This window comes from Hylobates moloch, unplaced genomic scaffold (genome assembly GCF_009828535.3).
Source record: "Hylobates moloch isolate HMO894 unplaced genomic scaffold, HMol_V3 SCAFFOLD_23, whole genome shotgun sequence".
NCBI classification, from domain to species: Eukaryota; Metazoa; Chordata; class Mammalia; order Primates; family Hylobatidae; genus Hylobates; species Hylobates moloch.
The window spans coordinates 13905624-13929939 of NW_026652298.1; the positions used below are offsets into that span (position 1 = coordinate 13905624).

General features: G+C 37.2%; 1 protein-coding gene across 2 annotated transcripts in view; it reads left to right on the top strand.

The window, feature by feature from the left end:
* The window catches only part of RNF180 (ring finger protein 180), a 224501-nt gene that overhangs the window by 157731 nt on the left and 42454 nt on the right, over positions 1 to 24316 (top strand). Inside the window, exons 6-8 of one of the 2 annotated variants that reach the window (XM_058434089.1) lie at positions 12381 to 12606; positions 17479 to 17604; positions 23764 to 23898. In XM_058434089.1, coding sequence (XP_058290072.1) covers positions 12381 to 12606; positions 17479 to 17604; positions 23764 to 23813 — 402 coding nt within the window. In that variant the 3' untranslated portion in view covers positions 23814 to 23898. Of the gene's footprint in view, positions 1 to 12380; positions 12607 to 17478; positions 17605 to 23763; positions 23899 to 24316 lie in introns of those variants that run through there. The other variant, XM_032144949.2, reaches the window with a different exon arrangement.

Genomic DNA, 24316 nt, shown 5'->3' on the forward strand with positions numbered 1-24316 from the left:
TTGGTAATTATGTCTACTTTTCTGTGCTGGAAAACACCCACACAGGAACAGGAGTAGGTGGTACCAAAATCACAATACCAACTGCAGGTCCCTTAGACGTGGTTGCATGTGTGTAGGTCTGGCTCAGATTGCAAAGAAAACACAGGAACCTCAAAAGCTGGTGCCGTGTTCAGTGAAACCTTACATCTGGGGTCTTCCAGTAGCTCTTCTCATTTTAAATGAAGTTATTTATCATCTAATGCACTGTAAATAAAAGCTGATTGATCTATAAAATGGTACCATATCTGTGTGTGGCTTTTTGAAGTAAATTCAGGTTGAGTATCCCTTATCTAAAATGCTTGAGATCAGAAGTTTTTCAGACTTTGGGTATTTTCAGAATTTTGAATATTTGTGTGTACATAGTAAGATATCTTGGAGATAGGACCCAAGTCTAAACATGAAATTTATTTATGATTCGTATACATATTATACATATAGCCTGAAGGTAATTTTATTTTTAACTTTTTTTTAACTTTTAGGTTCAGAGATACATGTGCAGGTTTGTTACATAGACTGTGTGTCATGAGGTTTTGTTGTATAGATTAATTAATCACCCAGATAATGAGCATGGCACCCAATAGGTAGTTCTTTGATCCTCACCTTCCTCTCTCCCTTTACCCATAAATAGGCTCCTGTGCCTGTTGTTCCCTTCTTTGTGTCCATATGTACTCAATGCTTAGCTCCCATTTTTAAGTGAGAACGTGTGGTATCTCGTTTTCTGTTCTGTTAGTTTGCTTAGAATAATGGCCTCCAGCTCCATCCACGTTGCCAAAAAGGACATGATCTCATTCTTTTTATGGCTGCATAGTATTCCATGGTGTATGTGTACATTTCCTTTATCCACTCTACTATTGATGGGCATTTGGGTTGATTCCATGTCTTTGCTATTGTGAATAGTGCTGTGATGAACGTAACATGTGCATGTGTCTTCATGGTAGAACAATTTATATTCCTTTGGGTATATACTCAATAATGGGATTACTGGGTTGAATGGTAATTCAGCTTTGAGTTCTCTGAGAAGTCACCAAACTGCTTTCCACAATAGCTGAACTTGTTTACATTCCCAGCAACAGTGTGTAAGTGTTCCCTTTTCTGTGCTACCTCACTAGCATCTATGATTTTTTGACTTTTTAACAATAGCCATTCTGACTGGTGTGAAATGGTATCTTGTTGTGGCTTTGATTTGCATTTATCTAATGATTAGTGATGTTGAGCATTTTTTCAAATGCTTTTTGGCCATGTGTATGTCTTCTTTGGAAAAGTGTTTGTTCATGTCCTTTGCTCACTTTTTAATGGGGTTGTTTTTTGCTTGTTGACTTAAGTTCCTTATAGAGTCTGCATATTAAACCTTTGCTGGATGCATAGTTTGAAAATGCTTTCTCCCATTCTATAGGTTGTCTGTTTACTCTGTTTAACAAAGATTTGTACATTGAACCATCAGTAAGCAAAGGTGTCAGGTGTGAAATTTTCCACTTGTGGTGTCTTAGCACTCAAAAAGTTTCAGATTTTGGATTTTTGGATTAGGGATGCTCAACCTGTACTAAATATTTTTTCTCCTCTGTCCTAAAATCTACAGCATGCCAACATTTTTTTACTACTTCTTTGAGCTTTTATTTATTTGGGTCTCAGATAGATAGAACTTATCATTGTTTAGATCCTAAGTTGAATTTTTATCCTAAATAATCTTATTTACTATTATCATTGATATTGACAATATTGCCAGTTAAGTACTTATAAACTTTAATATAGTACCTAATAGATGTGTAATGCTCAAATCTTCTTTGCTTTCCGTTTCCTAATGTGTCAGTTCTTATTACACCTTTTGGTCTTAAGATCCCTTTACAATCTTAAAATTTTTTGAGAGCCCAACGAACTTTTGTGTACATGGATTATAAATATTTACCATATTAGAAATTAAAACTAAAAAAAATTTAAGATATGTATGCATTCATATAAAGATAATAAACTATTGCATGTTGTATAACTACTCGAGAAGAATGCCATTGTTTTACATTTTTGCAAATCTCTTTAGAATTTGGCTTAATAGAAGACAGATGTATTCTCATGTCTGCTTCTGCATACAGTCTATTGCCACTTGTTTTAGTTGAATTATGTGAAGAAAATCTAGCTAGACATGCAGTCAGAAAAAGGGAATAGTAGTATAATAGCTTTTCAGAATAATTGTGGATATTTGTCTTTGATAATAACAGCAAAACTTGACAAGTACTAGATTTTAAAGGCTAGTTGCAATGTAGTCTTGACACCTGATACTAACTTTAAATACTCTATTACATTAAAATCCATGGGTCTGTCTTCACATTTTGATTGGTTCATTTACCCATGCGTGATTTTTGTAACATCATGCATTAGACATTTGGAAGATATTCGTTTGCTGAAGTATCTAACTCTTCTAAATGTTGACATATTTTATTATGCAGTATCAAAAAGTATTCGTTAATATCATCACCAGTCACTTAACAAAAGTCATTAAGTATTGGGAAGCTGTAAGCAAAAACAAATTTTGCAAACTTCTGACTTTTGCTTGAAAGTTCAAATTTTATCATTTTGATTGGCACCAAATACCATCAGTTGTTTCCCTTGGAGTGACAGATTTACTTTGTTCTTTTTTGTGAAAATGTCTACCAAATAACCAAATCTGAATAATCAGCTTGCCTGACACTTGTTTAAGTAAAAATGATGTTCTATGAAAAAAGAAGCTGATGCAGCTCACAATTCAAATAATAACAAAGATACTTTTACTCAGCCAGGCATGGTGGCTTACGCCTGTAATCTCAGCACTCTGAGAGGCTGGAGTGGGTAGATCACCTGAGGTCAGGAGTTTGAGACCAGCATGACCAACATGGTGAAACCCGTTCTCTACTAAAAATACAAAATTAGCCAGGCATAGTGGTGCATGCCTGTAATCCCAGCTATTTGGGAGGCTGAGGTCGCTTGAACCTGGGAGGCGGAGGTTGCAGTGAGCCGAGATCCTGACATTGCACCTCAGTCTGGGCAAAAAGAGTGTAACTGTCTCAAAAAAAAAAAAAAAAAAGATTTTTTACTCAAAATAACCATTATGCTTTGGTATACAGCTGAAATGCTTTATGGATACTTCCCATTTCTGTCACACCACATTATTAAAAGGGCAAAAACAATAAAAATAAAAATTAATATTTTTCCAGATTGATTAAGGATATTCTTAATAGCAATGAGCTTTTCTTTTTTTTCCATAAGTGAGTATAATGACTCAGTAAAGTTTGGCCCACTGCCTTGATTCACACTAAGGCACTAGCAATTTTACCCACTATTACTTCTACACCATCAGTACAATTGCCAACACAGTGAAAAGGGCAAATAACATCTCAGTATATTATTTTGTTGTTTTTATTTTGTTTTTGTTAGAGACAGAGGCTTGCTATGTTGCCTAGGCTGGAATCAAATTTCTGAGCTCATAGCCTCAGCCTCCAGAATAGCTGAGATCGCAGGCACATGTCACTGTCCCCAGCTTTTAGTATTATTATGAGAATACTTTTGCCCTCATTAATCGTTTGAAAGGGTCTTTTTGCTCTCAGGAATCTGTGAATCACACTTAAGAATTGTTATCCTAAAGGACCCATTAAATATTTATCTCCTACAAATACCCTATCATTTTATTTTGCTAGAGAGGAATGTGATTTAATAAACTCACACCAAGATACTGCAGAAAGTGAGATGTCCCTTTCTGGAAATGTTTGTACTGCAGAAGAGGCTTAATTGCAGAGGACAATGTGTGGTCTGAGTGATATTTATTCATCCATGCATTATTTGTTGAGAACTTACTATGGTCTTGTAATGCACTCTGATATTTAGGGTTTAAGGTAGTGACATTTTTGCGAAATTGTCCCTGCATTCTTCAGATTGCAACAGATACAAGACTTTGGATATGCTATAGCTTAGGTCCCTTATTTTTAACCATTAAACTAGAAATAAAAATATATAAATCAAACACATTTAGTACTTAACCTAATATAATCTTTAAGAGTCTTGAATATATGAAATATAATTGTGTTGATGGAGAAGGCAATTTGAATGCTTATCCTTTACTTCTGTGGTATATTTCTGTAATCCAAGAGAATATTAAGTTTATTAATTTTGCACTGAAATACAGATATGTCCCTCAATGTCCAAGGTGGACGCATCCAGCGACCCTTCACACCCCCTGGCAAATACTAAAATCCACACACACTCAAGTCCTACAGTAGGCCCTGTTGGGACCCAGATATATGAAAAGTCAGCCCTTCATATCCACAGGTTTTACTTCTCACAAATACTGCATTTTAGATTCATGTTTGATGGCAGATGCAGAACCTGCAGACATGGAGGGCCAACTATATTTATTGAAAAAAATCCACATGTAAGTGGACCCACCCAGTTCAAACCCATGTCAACTATATATGTGTGTGTATGTATGCATGTACACACATACACAGGCATACCTCAGAGCTATTGGTTTGGTTCCAGACCATCACAATAAAGCAAATATCACAATAAAATGAGTTACATGAGTTCTTTTGTTTCCCAGTGCATATAAAAAGTTATGTTTATACTGTTCTGTAGTCTATTAAGTGTGCAATAGTATTATGTGTAAAAAATGTATGTCTTAGTTTAAAAATACTTTATTGCTAAAAAAAATACTGATATTAAATGAGCACATGCTATTAGGAGAAGTGATGCCAACAGACTTGTTTGTCGGGGTTGCTACAAACCTATAATTTTTTTTTTAAAGCAATATCTGCAAAATCCAATAAAGCCAAGCATGATCAAGTGAGATATATATATATTTATATTTTATATATATATATATTTATATATTTATATATTTTATGTATATATACCCCCACACACACACACAGTAGTCCTGCCTTATCCACAGAGGATATGGTCCAAGACCCCCAGTGGATGCCTGAAGCAGCAGATAGTACCAAAATCATATATATATATATATATGTTTACACACATATGCTCCTCAATTTTCTATGGGTTTATGTCCTGATAAACCCATTTTAAATTGAAAATATAAGTTAAAAATGCATTTAATACACCTAACTTACCAAAAAATTGTTGTGTAGCCTAGCCTACCTTAAATGTGCTCAGAACATTTCCATTAGTACATTTGCCCACAGTTGGGCAAAATCATCTAACACAAAGCCTGTTTTATAATAAAGTATTGACTATCTCATGTAATTTATTAAACACTGCACTGAAAGTAAAAAACAGAATGGATCAATGGGTGCTCAAAGTATGGTTTCTACTGAATGCATATGATTTTCACGCCATCCTAAGTTGAACCATTTTAAAATGGGCACCATCTGTGCTGTGTGTACTGTATGTGTACTATATGTTTTTTTCTATATATACAACCTGTGATAAAGTTTAACTTATAAATTAGGCACAGTAAGAGATTAACAATAAAAAAATAGAACAATTAACTATATTCTGTAATAAAAGTTATGTGAATGTGTTCTCCCTCTTCTCTCTCAAAGTATTTTATTATACCATACTCGCCCTTCTTCTTGTGATTTGTCAATCTGATAACTGAGACATGTATGAAATAACTAACAGGTGGTAGTGTATACCAAGTGGATACACTGAACAAAGAAATGATTCACATCCTGGGTAGGATGGCAAAAGATTTCGTCATGCTACCTAGAATGGCACACAATTTAAAACTTATGAATTGCTTATTTCTGGAGTTTTCCATTTAATATTTTCAGGTAAATGGTAAATGAAACTACAGAAAGTGAAACCACAAATAAGGGGGAACTATTGTATATACACACATACATACATATATAAAATAAGACTAGGTGAAAATTTTCACTTACTTTATACATACTTTTTTAGACAATTTTTAGTGAAAGCAAAGTGATACTCTGTTTCTTTTCAGCTGATAGTTAAAAGTGGGATTATAGAAAAGGGTATTTTTTAAAATAATAAATGTATCTTACTGCTGGAAAACAGCAATATACTATCAGTTGAACAGACTCAGGAATTTCTAAGCAGTAAAAAACAATTGGATTTGCATTTATTTAGAAAATGAAGCAAATTGATTTTTTAAATGCCCAAGAAAAAACAAACTGATGTAGAATTGAGAGTTCTCATCAGGGACCTGGAATAATTTCAAGATCAAAAATCAATTAGGATGCATGACATTATGCATTTGACAATAATCATAGAATTGTACAACAAAAAGAGTAAGCCCTAATGTAAACTGTGGACTTCAGTTGTCAATAATATATTAAAGTTCATTCATCATTTGTAACAAATGTACCATACTAATGCGAGATGTTAATAATAGGCAAAACTCTGTGTGTGTGCATGTGCGTGTGTAGGGAAAGTATATGGAAATTCTCTGTACTTTCTGCACAATTTTTCTGTGAACCTAAAACTGTTGTTTAAAAAAAAAAAAAAACCTTTGTATCTATAAAAAGGTTACCTTGAGGTTGAGTTCTTGGCCACATGCTTGTGAAGCATATACCATAATAAAGGATCCTAACCACATTTTTGACAATAAAATTATTCTTTATTTCATTTAAAAAAATAATTACTATAAAAGACACCACTAGGAAAATTGGTAAAATTTGATGTACTATACATTATACTATTGTGTTAATGTTTAATTCGCTGATTTTGATTATTGTGATGTGCAGTGTGATTATATGAAATAATATGAATGAGAAACAGAATATGATAAAGGCAAATGTTAACAATTGATGAACCTGAGTATAAGGTAGAGTTCTTTATACTATTCTTTGTGCCTTTTCTATAAACTTGAAATTATTTAGAAATACACTTTTTAAAAAATTTAAAATATAAATGTTTCTCAAAGTCTAGAGCTTTCCTGCTCCCATTGGGTGGGCTGGCTGAGGTCATAAGTACATCATGTACCCTGTGAGCAATGCAGAATATATGATTTATGCTCCTGAGAGTATTATCCGGCTGAGGAAGAAGTGTTTCCTTTTAATAGGTGAGTGAGGAGTGGCATACAAGTTATAGGGATGCCTGCAGCCTTTTATTATGAAAACAAACTAGCAGCAGTCAAAACAAAACAAATATTATGTACAGTTGAATCTTTATTTTTACAAGATTTGGCAGGTGCCATAAGACCTAGAACAGTGGGACTTTGGGGGAACTTTGTATTCATTAAAATAATCTGAACATTGTTTAAAAAAATCAGCCAGGTAGCAGGAATATAGGTCATGATATGAATCAGTTTTCAAAGTATGAACCAACAGCATCGGCATTACCTGGGAACCTATTAAAAATGCAAATTCTCAGGCCCCATCCCAGATCTACTGAAGCAGAAACTCTAGGGATGGGCCCAGCATTAGTTTAACAAGCTCTCCAGCTGATTTTGATAGGCAGTAAAGGTTTAGAGCCACAGGTGTGAACATTATAATTGTTACTAGATAACCTGTTGAATAGTTGGCCTAGTCTTGATCCTGCCCTTCCAATTCCCACGTAAAGAATATCTAGCTTTGACGTTTACACTCTGACAACACCGTGGGAGCTCCTTCCTAAATTCAAGGACATGCCTGGTTCTTGGAGCTGGAGGGAGAAGCAGAGTCTGAAAATAGATTGATGGTGGGCATGGAAAGGCACTTCTCATGAGTGAAGTAAGTCCTTCACTCCCTAGGAAAACATTCTGTATTTTAGCAATTGTGAGAATGCTCAGCCTGTATGCTTGCTTCCCACTATATACACAAAAGGTACATGTTTATTGACATATTTCATTCATTTAGGATTTGCAGTCAATTCCTCTATTCAGAGAAAAAGACCTACACAAGTGAGGGAATCTGTGTCAGCTAACTATACTAATAAACTTAATCCCTTGTATATAAAAATAAAGCAAATATTGTCAGACTTGAGGAATATCAATAATGTAAAAGAAGAAACAAAAAAACCTGACACAAGGAAAAACAGATCCAGAAAACAAAAGGGATATTATAAATGCTCTAATTAAGGCTGGGTGCGATGGCTCACACCTGTAATCCCAGAACTTTGGGAGGCCGAGGCGGGCAGATCATGAGGTCAGGAGTTCGAGACCATCCTGGCTAATATGGTGAAACCCCATCTCTACTAAAAATACAAAAAATTAGCTGGGCGTGGTGGTGGGCACCTGTAGTCCCAGCCACTCGGGAGGCTGAGGCAGGAGAATGGCGTGAACCCGGGAGGAGTGAGCCGAGATCACGCCACTGCACTCTAGCCTGGGGAAAAGAGCGAGACTCCGTCTCAAAAAAAAAAAAGAAAAAAATTATGAATGGGCAAAAGCTGGAAGCGCATTCCATTTGAAAACCGGCACAAGACAAGGATGCCCTCCTGTCACCACTCCTATTCAACATAGTATTGGAAGTTCTGGCCAGGGCAATCAGGCAAGAGGAAAAAAAAAAGGGAGTATGCAGATAGGAAGAGAGGAAATCAAATTGTCGCTGTTGCAAATGACATGATTCTATATTTAGAAATCCCCATAGTCTCAGCCCAAAACCTCCTTAAGCTGATAAGCAACTTCAGCAAACTCTCAGTATACAAAATCAATGTGCAAAAATCACAAGCATTCCTATACACCAATAATAGACAAACAGCCAAATCATAAATGAACCCCCATTCACAGTTGCTATAAAGAGAATAAAATACCTAGGAATACAGCTAACAAGGGGTGTGAAAGACCTCTTCAAGGAGAACTACAAACCACTGCTCAAGGAAATAAGAGGACACAAACAAGTAGAAAAACATTCCATCCTCATGGATAGGAAGAATCAGTATCATGAAAATGGCCATACTGCCCAAAGTAATTTATAGATTCAATGCTATTCTCAAACTACCATGGACATTTTTCATAGAATTAGAAAAAACTACTGTAAATTTCATAAGGAACCAAAAAAGAGCCCATATAGCCAAGACAATCCCAAGCAAAAAGAAGAAGGCTGGAGGCATCATGCTACTTGACTTCAAACTGTACTACAAGGCTACCGTGACCAAAACAGCATGATACTAGTACCCAAACAGACATATAGACCAACGGAACAGAGACCTCAGAAATAATGCCACACATCTACAACCATCTGATCTTTGACAAACCTGACAAAAACAAGCAATGGGAAAAGGATTCCCTATTTAATAGATGGTGCTTAGAAAACCGGCCAGCCATATGCAGAAAACAAACTGGACTCCTTCTTTATACCTTATATAAAAATTAACTCAAGGTGGATTAAAGACTTAAATGTAAAACCCAAAACCACAAAAACCCTAGAAGAAAACCTAGGCAATACCATTCAGGACACAGGCACGGGCAAAGATTTAATTATGAAAACGCCAAAAGCAATTGCAACAAAGGCTAAAATTGATAAATAGGATCTAATTAAGCTAACAAGCTTCTGCACAGCAAAAGAAACTGTAATCAGAATAGACAGGCAAGCTACAAAATGGGAGAAAATTTTTGCAATTTAGCCATCTGACAATGGTCTAGTATCCAGAATCTATAAGAAACTTAAAGAAAAAAACAGCCCCATCAAAAAGTGGGCAAAGGATATGAACAGATACTTCTCACAATTTTATGCAGCCAACAAACATATGAAAAAAAGCTCAACATCACTGATCATTAGAGAAATGCAAATCAAAACTACAATGAGACACCATCTCATGCCAGTCAGAATGGCGATTATTAAAAAGTCAAGAAACAATAGATGCTGGTGAGGCTGTGGAGAAATAGGAACACTTTTACACTGTTGGTGATATATATATATATATATATAAAACAGAATACTATTCAGCCAATAAAAGGAATGAAATAATGGCATTCTCAGCAACCTGGATGGAACTAGAGACCATTATTCTAAGTGAAGTAACTCAGGAATGGAAAACCAAACATTGTATGTTCTCACTCATAAGTGGGAACTAAGCTATGAGGATGCAAAGGCATAAGAATGACACAATGGCCTTTGGGGACCCAGGGGGAAAGGGGGAAGGGACTGAGGGATAAAACTGGGTTCAGTGTATACTGCTCAGGTGATGGGTGCACCAAAATCTCACAGATCACCACTAAACAACTTATTCATGTAACCAAAACCACCTGTTCCCCCAAAACCTATGAAAATAAAGAACAAAATAAAAACAAAGAGGACAATAAGGAATATGAAAAAGCATTGTTAAATAAGCCAAAGAATGAAAATAAGCAGAAGAATAAAATATAGTTAAAATGCATAGATTAACAGTTTTAAAGAACGTGCTCCTGACAAGTAGAGGTAGCAGGCATCTTTGTGTTTGGAGTTGAGAATATAATGTCTTGTTTAGAAGGGGGAGATTACAGATACTGAACTTCAACTATTTTTGTTAACACTTAAGATTAATCTTAAGAATACAAATAGGATATAGGCTGGGTGTGGTGGCTCACGCCTGTAATCCCAGCACTTCGGGGGCCAAGGCAGGTGGATCACTTGAGCCCAGGAGTTCAAGACCAGCCTGGCCAACATGGTGAAACCCTGTCTCTACTAAAAATACAAAGAATAGTCAGGCACCATGCCGCATGCCTGTAATCCCAACTACTTGGGAGGCTGAGGCAGGACAATCACTTGAACCCAGGAAGCAGAGGCTCATTGTGCAGTGATCACGCCACTATACTCCAGCCTGGGTGACAGAGTAAGACTCAGTGTCAAAATAATAATAATAATGATAATAATAATACAAATAGAATATAATAACAGTAAACATAGTATGTTTTATATTATAAGTACTGTTTTAAATGCTTTGTTTGAGAAAAACATTCTCAAGGCTTTAGCAAAAACTACAGAACCTGCAGAGAAAGAGCAGAAGGGATGGGGGAGGGTAGAGAAGTATGGCCATGGCTAACATTTTTTGATAATTAATTACTATGTGCCAGGTACCATACTAAATGTATTAAGTGGATTACCTCATTTAATCCTCACAGCAATTTCACAAATGAGGAAGTTGTGAGTTACAGGAATTCTGCTGACAAACCTTCTACTATTAATATTAACCTCTGAGCTGCCTCTTTCTTAACTACAGTAAATCCTCATTTATTTTGCTTAAAGTCACCATTTCCAAGAACCTACTGGTGATGTTTTAGGTGGATGCAAAGGTAATTGCAGTTTAGTAGCAAAAACCGCAATTACTTTTGCACCAATCTACTATCAGTGACTTTAAGCAAAATAACACCACCAATTTTACCATAGGCTAATTGATATAAATAAAGAGTTCAATTTTTACAGCCTATTTCTGATCACAAAAGCATCACCAAACTTCTAAAGACCAAAACACTTCTAATATTAAACACTGAAATAAATGTGAGCCATACATGCATTAACAAAAGATGAATAAAACAAGATAATTACTGGAGCTTGTCCTGGCAGCTCAGGGTACAAGGCAGGAACCAAGCCTGGATGGGACACCATCCCATCACAAGGCACACTCACACACACCAACACTCACCCCAACTGGGACCATTTAGACACACCAGTGCACCTAACATGCACATCTTTGGGATATGAGAGGAAACTGGATTACCCAGAGAAAACACACACAAACGTGGGGACAACATGCAAACTCCACACAGACAGAAACTCCACACAGACAGCAGCCCCAACTGGAAATCAGTTTTTTTTTTTCTCATCATCGTTATAACAAGACAATGTTGAATGAAATGACATTATTCAAGAACCTGCTGTATCTTTTTCCTAACAATTCCATTTGGGAGGGGAGAGAGGCTCATCATGTTTCCCCATAGCAAGGCTAATCCCATAATTACTCTCAGCTTCTTTGCTTTCCTCCTGACACCCCTTAGGCTTTGGCTCTTTCTTTGAGGTCCAGGAAGACACAAAATATAGAATAATGTTCCACACGCAGTATGAGAATGAAGTATGACGCCTTCTGCCTTCACTTTTCATCATGCATGGATGCTCATATTAAAACTCTGACCTTGTGACAACCAGGTTATTTGCTCTGGTAGGAATGGGGTAGATAGAGAATCTACATAATTCTGGGACTGGTACACCTAACACCTATCTAGTGTTGATTAAGCCAAAATACAGGTATACTTAATAGGTTTAGGTATATTTTAGCACTTAGCACTATGTCACAATACTAAAAAGAAAAATAGGCTTCTGGGTTTTCATGTATATTTTTAGTTTCTTGACTTTGAAAGGTAGCATTTCTGTCACTTTGAATATGCCACGAACAGTTTATATGCTTCTCAAATATTTTTGTTCATTTTAACAAAATATAAAGGCTATCTTAAGGAAACCAATCTCATACTAAATTAAGAAAAAAAGTTTTCTTATGTTTTGCAGACTTTGAATAATGAGATGAGTACAGATGAAGACAATGAATATGCAGAAGAAAAGGATAGCTACATCTGTGCAGTGTGTCTGGACGTTTATTTCAACCCTTATATGTGTTACCCTTGCCACCACATCTTCTGTGAGCCCTGCTTACGGACTCTGGCCAAAGACAATCCTTCAAGCACTCCATGCCCATTGTGTCGGACAATTATTTCTAGAGTCTTTTTCCAAACAGGTAACAATTCTCTTTCATTAACATGATTGTCTGATTATTCCACCTCTTTGTTATAGTTCTAAAGGTACTTTATAAATTATTAAAAAGTTACTGAAAATCACATATACTATAATTTGTTATTCTCCAGTTTATAAAACAGTACTTACCCAACTCATAAAACTGTTAGAATCATAGATGAGAATAGATCCTCATCTCGAATTCCCTACTGTACACTCAGATCCTTTCTAAAACACTGTAACTAGTAGTTGTTCAGTCTTGGACATTTCTAGTGTTAAGGAAGTTCCATTTGAAGCAGTGTTGTTGATTATTTATTCCTCATGTCTGCCTTCCACTACCCCTTATTCTTTGGTTCTTGTTATTTCCTTTGGAGTCACAGAGAATAAATCCATAAGTATCTAAGTACAATTATTACATCTTTCCCCCAAACTCAAAATTTTCTCAACCTTCTTAATGTTCTTAAGGTTAAGGTCTTTCTCCTTGGACAGGAAAAAAGTCAAATTGGAGCAAGGATTTGTTGACCTGATTTTCATGTAAAGATGTAATATAACACAATATTTAAAATATTAATGAAGAGATAATGAATGTGGAACATAGAGAATGACTAAGGGTAGAATGATAGAATACACTACCGGGTGCTAAATGTTAGGTGGGAAATTTTCTATCTTCACATTCTCCTCTCAGCCATAAAGGAGCCAAATGAGGATCTGAGTATGTACTACATTAATAGTAAAACTGAAGAGAATAAATATATGGTGCATCTTTCTTCCCTCAAGGAAATCCAAGGACCCACCTGCTACAGATTTCTCTTAGGGGAAAGGGTTTAAAATGATTGCAACAGCTTTTTATTCTGGTAAAAAAATTATACTCAATTATGAGTACCAAATACTGTACTACCAAAAACTAAATGGAATTATTAATATGGACAAATTTTAACTAAATCTTACTTAATAGAAACTCCTAAATATTAACATTTGCTAATCATACATTGCTTACTATAATGACTCACATATTGTAAAATCTATAACTCCATTTTGACAAAGTGTGAAGTAAAGAAATTTTGTTTTTTGTTAATTTTTGTCTATTTTATATGCCTCTGTCATCAGGCTGCATATTCAGCTGGAGATTGGGACTTCTCAGACTAGATTGTAACCTTTTAACAGTTCACTAGGAAAAGATGAAAATCAGATTCAAATTTACTTTGTTTCATCCATGTTTCCGTGAATTTGTCGAACCATCCTTGCGTTTGTTGGATAAATCCCACTTGGTCATGGTGTATCATCTTCTTGATGTGTTGTTGGATTCCGTTTGCTAGTATTTTGTTGAGGATTTTTGCATCTATTTTCATCAGGGCTATTGTCCTGAAAACTTTTTTTTGTTATTGTCTGGTTTTGGTATCAGAGTTATGTTGGCCTTGTAGAATGAGTTAGGAAGACTTCCCTCTGCTTTAATTTTTTGGAATGGTTTGAGAAGAATTGGTAATAATTCTTCAAAGATTCAGTAGATTTGGGCAGTGAAGGCCTCCAGAGCTGGACTTTTCTATGTTGGAAGACTTTTTGTTACTAATTCAATCTCGTTACCTGTGATTGGCATTTGGTTTTCTATTTCTTCTTTGTTCAATCTTGGTAGGTTGTATGTGTCTAGGAATTTACACATTTCCTCTAGGTTTTGAAATTTACTGGTATATATTTTGTTGTTCATAGTAGTCTTTAATGGTCCTTTGTATTTGTTTGGTATGTGTTGTGACATCTTTTTTGTTTCTGATTTTATTTGGGTCTTTTTCTTAGTCTAGCTAATAGTTTGTCAATTTGGTTTATCTTTCCAAAAAACCAGCTTTTTGTTTTTTTAATTTTGTTGTTGTTTTCTTAGTCTCAATTTCATTTATTTCTACCCTGGTCTTTATTATTTCTTTCCTTCTAATTCGGGGTTTGGTTTGTTCTTGCTTTTCTAGTTTCTTGAGGTACATCATTAGGTCATTTATTTGAAATCTTTCTAGTGCTTTGATGTATGTATTTATTGCTATGAACTTGCCTCTTAATACTGCTTTTGCTGTGTCCTGTAGCTTTTGGCATATTATGTTTCTATTTTCACTTGTTTCACATACTTTTTAAATTTAAATTTCTTTCTTCATACATTTGTCATTCAGTAGCATATTGTTCAATGTCCACATATTTGTATAGTTTCTAATGTTCTTCTTTTTGATGTCCAGTTTTATTCCATTGTGACCAAATAAGCTATTTGACATAACTTCAAGTTTTAACATTTTGTTATACTTCTTTTGTTCTAACACATGTTCAACCCTAGAGAATGGTCCATGTGCTGATGAAAGGAGTGTGTAATCTACTGCTGTTGGGTGACATGTTCTGTAAATGTCTGCTAAGTCCATTGGGTCTGTGGTGCAGCTTAAATCCAATGTTAATTTTCTGTCTAGATCTGTGCAATGCTGGGAATGAGTTATTAAAGTCTCCAACTGTAATGGTATTGGGATCTATCTGCCTCTCTTTAGATCTAATAATACTTGCTTTTATCTGGGTGTTCCAGTGTTTGTGTACATTTTTATAATATTTATAATTATTATATTCTCTTGCTGAACTGGTTCCTTTATTGTAATTTTCCAGAAGGAGGAGGAAGAGGGAGAGGAAAAGGAAGGGAAGGGAAGGAATAATAAGAATCCTTAAGTTGCAAACTCTTCACCTTCGTTTGTATTATCTGCCATATGACACACCACATGGGTCTCATTTCCAAGAACATTTAGAAAGTTGTGAGTCAATTTTCCCAAGAGTTAATACAATACCACTTTTTGGGGTGGATTTTTAACCTCTCAGAAAATACCCTGAATCATAGTTATCAGTTCTTAAGTCCTAAGAAAAAGACCAGTATTACTGTAAATGAATATGTTATTTGGTAATTTCTTTCATTTTCTTCATCAATATGAATGACACTGACAAGCCCCTTCAACCAAGTGATAGTGTCATAACCATCTTACACTAAAGGGCTATAAATGGGCAGTGGGAAAAGTGGACTTTAATAAAACAGCTATGCATTGCTGCAGAAACCCTTGAGAGAATATCTAACTTGAAATGATTAACTTTTAAACATATGAAGGATTTTTAAATGCACTGTACTCATATCAACCCCCTAGCATACATGATGAGCATGAAAATACCTTTTCCCTAACTCGTATGCTGGTTCTTGGGTGTGCAATTGGGAAGGGAGTTAGAGTTGCAGGTTTAATAGATAACTTCAGTTGCCTAGAGTAGTGTATTTTTTACATTTGTCCTTTTGTTGTTAATTGTAAACTTTCTGAATCAGTTTTCCCTTTAAATTTCTTAAGTAAAAATCAACCCAAGGCAGTGATTAAGAAAAATTGAGAAAATTTAATTCAAATCACTTGAGCCAAAGCTCAAGGCAGTGAAGTAGGATGGAAACTGAGGAAATGCTACAGGTGATCATTGCGGGTTGAAAGTAAGAGGGGATGGTTGATGGAAAGCCTAGTTTACTTCTCAGGTTAGTAACTAGCTCTGCACCAGCCTAAGAGGTTGTTCTCCATTAAACAGTCCAACTCAGATCATGGTTTGCTTTCTATGGCTCAGATATGAAGAGTTTCTACCATTTAAAGTGAATACCATCATATGTGTTCTCCAGTTGGTCTCTGTGTACTTCAAATGACTATTTCCTTTTTAACTCATTAGTAAGCTTCTGAATGTTATTTTCACATTTTTAAAATTACCTCAAGTATATAGCAATAGACTCAGGTGGTCAACCCATCACATATAGAATGAAATAGATTATGAAGTTTAAAGTTCTACAAGTGTTTTTCCTTTTCCCTATCACTCCTGAGCCCAGATTACACTCTAGCTATTCTATTGTTACACTCATAACACATTATTCTCCTTTTTTGTCTACCTGTTTATTTCTTTTAGACCACCAGTCCTCAACCTTTTTGGCATCAGGGACTGGTTTTGTGGAAGACAGTTTTTCCAAGGACTTAAGTGGGGGATAGTTTCAGGATGAAACTTTCCCACCTCAGATTATTGTGCATTAGTTAGATTTTTTTTTTTTTTTTCCCCAGACGGAATCTCACTTCTTCGCCCAGGCTGGAGTGCAATGGTGCCGTCTCAGCTCACTGCAACCTCCACTTCCCAGGTTCAAGCAATTCTCCTGCCTCAGCCTCCCAAGTAGCTGGGACTGCAGGTGCCTGCTACCATGCCCAGCTAATTTTTGTATTTTTGGTAGAGACGGGGTTCCACCATGTTGGCCAGGCTGGTCTTGAACTCCTGACCTCAAGTGACCCACCTGCCTCAACATCCCAAAGTGCTGGGATTACAGGCGCATTAGTTAGATTCTTACAGGGAGTGTGCAACCTGTATTCCTTGCATGCGCAGTTCACAATAGGGTTCACTTCCTATGAGAATCTAATGCTGCCACTGATCTGACAGGAGGCAGACCTCAGGCAGCAATGCTTACTTGCCCGTGGCTCACCTCCTCCTGTGTGACCCAGTTCCTAACAGGCCATGTACTGCTACCCATTTGTGACCCAGGGGTTGGGGACCACTGTTTTAGACTACAGTTGTTTTAAGGTGAGGGACGATGTCTTATTTATCATTATATACTCTCTACTACTTGACATAGGAGCTACTCAGTAGATTTATGTTCTGTGTGTAGGCATGTCAAAGTTGCACCAAATGTGAACTTGGGGAAGTTGTATTTGCTTCAGTAAAGAAAAAAAATGTTGAATCTACTTTTGTCTTCACTGACTTAAAGAGGTCTGAATTGTCTCAAATAGTATCAAAATACTACAGTATTCACTTGTCACTTTCTTGCCATTTTACTCAAATTAATTTCAAAATCCTATTTTCTTTTGCTTTATTCTAGAATTGAACAATGCCACAAAAACATTCTTTACTAAAGAATATTTGAAAATAAAACAAAGCTTTCAGAAATCCAACTCTGCAAAATGGCCCCTACCAAGCTGCAGAAAAGCATTTCATCTTTTTGGAGGTAAGGAAATCTAATGCCAAAAAAAAGTCTGGTAATTTTGTCTAAGGTCTCTTCTTAAAAGTAACTTCCTGAGGCCGGGCGCGGTGGCTCACGCTTGTAATCCCAGCACTTTGGGAGGCCGAGGCGGGCGGATCACGAGGTCAGGAGATCGAGACCATGGTGAAACCCCGTCTCTACTCAAAATACAAAAAATTAGCCAGGCGTGGTGGTCGGGTGCCTGTAGTCCCAGCTACTCGGAGAGGCTGAGGCAGGAGAATGGCGTGAACCCGGGAGGTGGAGCTTGCAGTGAGCCGAGATCGCGCCACTGCACTCCAGCCTGGGCGACAGAGCAAGACTCCGTCTCAAAAAAAAAAAAAAAAGTAACTTCCTCCTGTCTCAGAAATATTAGGGGAAACATAGTTCTGTATTAACCAATTTTAAATAAGGATTTTGCTAAGTATCTCCTTGCTGAAAACTACAGATGTACAAATGAAGAAAATGAAGATTATACAAAAGAGCAAATCCGAAGACTCATGACTAAATTGACTTTGCCATGCTATCACTGTTTAGTACATAGATAATGAAAATATGTCTCAAAAGTATCAGATTTGACAAAGTCATATTTATGGCAGCGGCAGCCCATCTGGAACAGCTGCTACTATGAAGCCAGCTACAGTCAGGGAGGCACAGCCAGGGCTGCACACTCCACAGAGCTGGCAGGAGCCAGGAACAGGCGGGAGCCCTGTCCCTTTCCAAGTTAGCGGGGTGGGAGCCCTGCCCACCCAGGCAAAGTTGCAGCCACCCAGCCATGGCTGCGGACCTGGACATCCCTGTACTCTCAGGGACTGGGGAAGCCCCCTTGCCCCTGCAGGCTCAGAAATCTACTCCTGCTGCCTGGCCTCTCCATGCTCCCAGAACCCACTCCAATTTCACAGCAAAGTTGAGGCCAAGCCCAGGCACTGTTGCAACCCAGCCAAGTGTGCACACTCTCAGGGCAGTCCTGACATGCCAGCCCCCTGCAGCCACCCAGCCAAACTTTGGGTGCTGACAAGCATGGGAGGAAGGCTCAGGGGAGCTGAGGGCAGCTCAGCGCAACCTGCATGCACCCCTTGGCAAGAATAGCTTGGGCACTGTGGGCACCGTGGATGGCAGGTTGATGGTAGCAGGAGGCAGACAGGCTCCTGGGCAGAAAGGGAACAGGTCCCTGGTAAAGCCCCACCTTCTTCAAACCTGAAGACTGGGGGCTGGGCTGTCAGTTCTGTGGACCAGAGTGAGAACTTACAGTGCTTTTTCCAGGCCTGCCTATGTCCACCCATGAACCAGTCAGCATGCACTTCCTCCCCTCTTTAGCCCATAAAATCCCTGGACTCAGCCAGACTCAGGCAGACAGTGGGACAACCTACCTGCCAATACAACTTGTGAGTCTCCTCTCCACTGAGGGCTGTAGAGAGAGCGGGGCAACCTGCCTGTGGATAGGAGATACCCACTGCGGATCTCCTGAGAACTGTTCTGCCACTCAGTGAAGCTCCTCTCCACCTTGCTTACCCTCCAGTTGTCTGCATACCTCATTCCTCCTGAATGTGGGACAAGAACTCGGGACCTGCTGAGTGGCAGGACTAAAAGAACTGTAACACAATAAGGGCTGAAACACACCCCCACCCCATGCTCGCCACATTGAGGGCGACAAGACAAGAAGAGCTGCAGCCCTTTGCGGAGCCCAGTTGTAGAGATCCCTGAGCCAGGGCTGTGACACCCTCCTTGGGGTTTTGCAGTTCCTGGAGTCTCCAAGCTTCCAGGAACCACTGCATTTACCTCGTCCTGACTCGGGTGCCCACAGCAGAAGCCACATGAAGTATATCTCATCCAGCCACAGCCTCACACAGAGCCAGCACCTGCTCCCTGCCCCGCCACAGCAGTCAGCATGCCTGGCTGTGCACAGTGGCTGGACCTCACGCTTGCTCAACCACACACCCCTTGCCATTCTGCACCTGGCTTGCGTTTGGCAGATGTGGGATCTGAGCCAGTAGTAAGAGCCAAGCACAGCCTGCCAGGCCAAGTGGGTGGAACTAGCCCAGCAGGCACAAGCAATACTCAGGCAGAAGATGCCATCAGCTACAGAGGTTTCTGGCTGGTGAAGTGACACCCTAGGGATCCTGTGACAATAGTTAACAAAGGCACTAGTACTCTGTATAAAGATTCCTAATAATGCATTCATTAGCAGAAGCTAAATTTATTTAGTTTTAATACTTTATAGTTGTCCCACAAGTTTAAAATAGAAAGTAACAGACCCTTGGTGTCAGGGTGTCTTAGAGATGTGCAGTGGTCAAGGAATACCAATTTCTGGCTTTAGGTCTAAGTATCAACATGACTTCAGAGATATCATAGGATCTCTTTTTTGATCTGTAAAATAGGAATAATTATGTCTTCCCCACCTAACTAATATAGTAATAAAGATTAAATGGGCTAATGTGAAAGTACATTGTAAATTATAACTTATTGGACTATAAAAATATAAGGAATGAAGGTAGTGCAATATCTAATACCTTTTTCTGCTTTGGGAATTTGTTACCGTATGAACATACAATATGGACATAAAATATAATTTCATCTTTTATGAAACCATAGTTTATCAGATCATGAACTACTGTGCAGTTTTCATTATTTAACAATTATGACATTACGGGACCTGATAGAAAAGTCCAGATATGAGGAACTGTGATCTTCAGGGAACAGAAGGAACTTTTGCATAAGACCAACAAAATCAGTACAGCTACTACCTACACCAAAAGGAGGTTGGTCTTCTCCATAAGACCAACAAGCTCAGTACAGCTACTACCTACACCAAAAGGAGATAGAAGCAGAGACCCTATGATTGTGGCAAAATAAAAATTGGTGCATGAAATTGGTACTCTCAAAGAAAGTAACATAAGAATATAACTTTACACAGTGATTTGAATGAAGAAAATAGTATAAGGACATTATATAAGCACATACTACTTTATAAAGTGGTCAGTAACTGTAAAAATTTAATATCTAGAGATTTGGTATAGATAGGTTTTATTTTTTATTTTTTACTCATTTATTTTATTTTTTTGAGACAAAGTCTGGCTCTATCTCCCAGGCTGGAGTATAGTGGCGCAATCTCAGCTCACTACAACCTCTGCCTCCTGGGTTCAAGCAGTTCTCCTGCCTCAGCCTCCCAAGTAGCTGGGATTACAGGTGCATGCTACCATGCCAAGCTTTTTAGTAGAGAAGGAGTTTCATCATGTTGGTCAGGCTGGTCTTAAATAATGAATGACCTCAGGTGATCCACCCGCCTTGGCCTCCCAAAGTGCTGGGATTATAGGCATGAGCCACTGTTCCCAGCCCTAGATAGGTTTTAAATAGGTCACATTTAGCCCCCAAAATATGAAATCAAATATAAGAAAACGAGTCTTAAAGGATTTCATACCAAAGAAAAGTAACTTGATTGTTTTAAGAGTGTTCTTCAAAACAGTCCCTTGTATTCTACCTTCTATGCTAAACCCAAAGTTCTAAAAGAATGGAGTACCTTCTGGATAACTCCACACTTTCCCTTATCTTTTTGTATTCTGAGGTAGTACAGAAGCTATAATTTAAAGCAGTTGCTTCTTTGTAATTTCATCTTACTTGTCTTCCCCATAGGAGTTCCAAATAACTTAATTTTTTAAGTGTGTGTTTATGGAGGAGGTTCAAAGTAGCATTATTACACCACCCAACATAAGAAATATATATATTCTATCAGGAGCTCAGCTGAGCTGAGAAAGAGCTGAGTTATCAGGTGTCTGAAGTAGTCAATTAAAGTATCAAGCCAAAAATGAAGGAGTTAAGCCTTTAATCATTTACTGCAATAGTATAACCAAGAGTCTAAAACCAGAGGAAATGCTGTCTCCTCCTGTTCAATTATCTTATGCAATAGTGCACACTGGTCCAGGGCCACACAGAGCAGGGCAGAAGTAAAGATTCGCTCACTGTTGAGAATGTCCCAAACAAAAGGCTCCAGCAGTTTTTCAGACCCTGAGATCAGGAGGAGTGGCAAAGAGGAAAGGCTAGGAATGGGAAAGCAATGGGCACTGAGTCAGAGTGGAGAAAAGCGGTTCCCCCTCCAACCTCCATAAGAAAGCCTTTGTAGCGGCACAGAAGGACCTCTGCCCAAGCCCTCAGATAGATATAAGTAGTAACGAAGGGGCTGGGAATATGAATATAAATATGTGAAAGTGTACATGCAGCCAGGGGAGCCTGAGAACCTGACTGCAGCTCCCTTCAGAGATTGTAATGCACTGGTTGTACAACAAATCTGGCTTTTTCTCATGAATCCTGCCAGATAAAGCCTTTGTAATGGTCTGTTGAGGCCTGAAAAAAATCACACATAGGATTTTAATCAGGAACTGTACTCCTCAATTACCAATATTATTGAAGCACCTTCTGTAGTTCTACTTTATTTACCCTGATTCCCCTGAATTTTGTATTTATCATTTCTTTGTATAAGTATACGTATGTATACTTAATCATGTTACTTAATTTTGCTTGTCTTTTAACTTTTATAATGGTAGCAATGTATATATTCTGCTTTGCTTTGTCATTCAATACGTTTCTCAAATCCATTTCAGTAAGTGTGGCCATATTCTTTTTACTACTACACTGTAGTCAATTATGTGAAAATGCCCCAACCCAAGTTATCCATTCTCTTGTTGATGAACAATTGAGTGGTACAATTTTTATTATAAACAGTGTTTCTATAAACACTCTTGTGATGTCTCTTGGAGCATAAGAGTTACTCTAGAATAAATGCCAGGTAGAAACTGGCTGGGTCATAGGAAAAGCACATCTTTAACTTCATAGCCTACCCAAAACCGTTTTCCTAAATGGCTGTGATGATTTATCAGCAGCTTTGTCTACCACATTTGGTATTTTGTCTTTTAGATTTTACTGATTGGATAGGTATAAAATGATATCTCATTGGGGTTTTAATTTCCATTACTGTGGTTATTGATGGGGGTTGAACATAGCTTTATATGTGTATTGATGATTAAATTTCTTCATCTGTGAAATGCTTTTTTATGATTTTCTGTTGGTTGTATTTTTTTGTTGTTTGAGAGTGTTAAAATATTTTCTAGTGACTTTTCTGTTGGTTATATGAATGGCAGCTATTGTCTCCCAGTTTGTGGGTTCTTTTTACTTTGATATATTTTAATGAATTGTAGTTCTTCAATTTCTTCACCATCTTTGTGGTGTATACTTGCTTAAGAAATTCTTCTCTTTCCCCAAGGTCATAAAGATATTTTCTTATGCATTTTTCAAATAATTTTAAAGATCTTTGAAACTGATTTGTGTTAATTTTTTATTGATTTACTTTCTTTGTTGTAGGTAGAGACCTAGTTTCTTCTGATTTTTTTCCTACCACCATTTGTTGAAAATAATGTATCATTTCCTCACTGATCTACAGTACTAAACTGTCATATTTTAATTTCCACACTTGGGTCTGTTTTGAGGTCTTTGAGTCCATTGGTATAATTTTTATTCCTATAGCAAAACTATACTGTTTCAGTCACTAAAAACTTAATAAGTTTGGATATCCCCCCTTCCAATTTGTTTTGCTGCAAGAATGTCTTGGCCATTTTTTGTCCCTTTGCTCTTCCATATAAATTTTTAAATCATCTGGTCAAGCTGCATGAAAAACTATGTTCTACTTCGGAAATGGGGTCCTATTAAATGTATAAATCAATTTGGGGAGCACTGATACCTTAGAGTAAAAGTTCTTCTATCAATGTGGTTTATCTCTTCATTTGTTTAGATCTCCTTTGATGTCCTATAATAAAGTTTTATAACGTTTTTATAAATATCTTGCACATCTTTTGGCTAGATTTATTCCCATGTACTTGCTATGTTGTCCTCTCCTTTTTTGAAACTTCAGTGCAGAAAAATTGTCCCAGTCACACTTAATTTATGGCATACCATCATCACTGTTCCACATACTCATTTGTTTTCTTTTTATCCCCATATACTTTTTTCTACTTTACTCTCATCCCATAGCCAACCATTATATTGGGTTTACTTAATGTGTGTCATTTTTTGTTCTTACAGAATGTATATTGTTTCTGCACATATATTTTTAATTTATGAAAATGGTCTGATATATTGCATTGTTTCTCTTTCACCTAGCACTGGCCTTTAGATCCATCCAAGTGGCTATGTGTACCTCTAATCTGTGACTTCTAATTAATGCTCTACTAAGGTGTGCATTTACCATATTTTATCTATCTATTCAATGTCTAGAATACTTCCAACTCTCTGCCACAATAAAATAACACTCTAATGAATATCCTACTGTGGACTGTGAATATCTATTTGGTATATAGACTCCAAAGCAGAATGTCTGGGTCATAGGATATGAGTATGCTTGACTAAATATTGCCAGCAGTTCTCCCAAATGACTAGCCTAGACACCTATTATCAGTGTGTAAGGCTGGGAAAAATTAGCACTATGGAAAATGTTGACAGGGAATGAGAATTAGAAACCCTTATTTTAATTTACATTCATCTGATAATAGTTTAAGGTCATTTTACATACTAGCCTTTCAGATGCCTCTTTTGTAATTACTTTGCTTATTTTACTATGAGGGTTTCTGCCCTTATTGGTTTTATAAAATTTCTTTTATATTCTAGATATTAATTTTTTTTTTTTTTTTTTTTTTGAGACGGAGTCTGGCTCTGT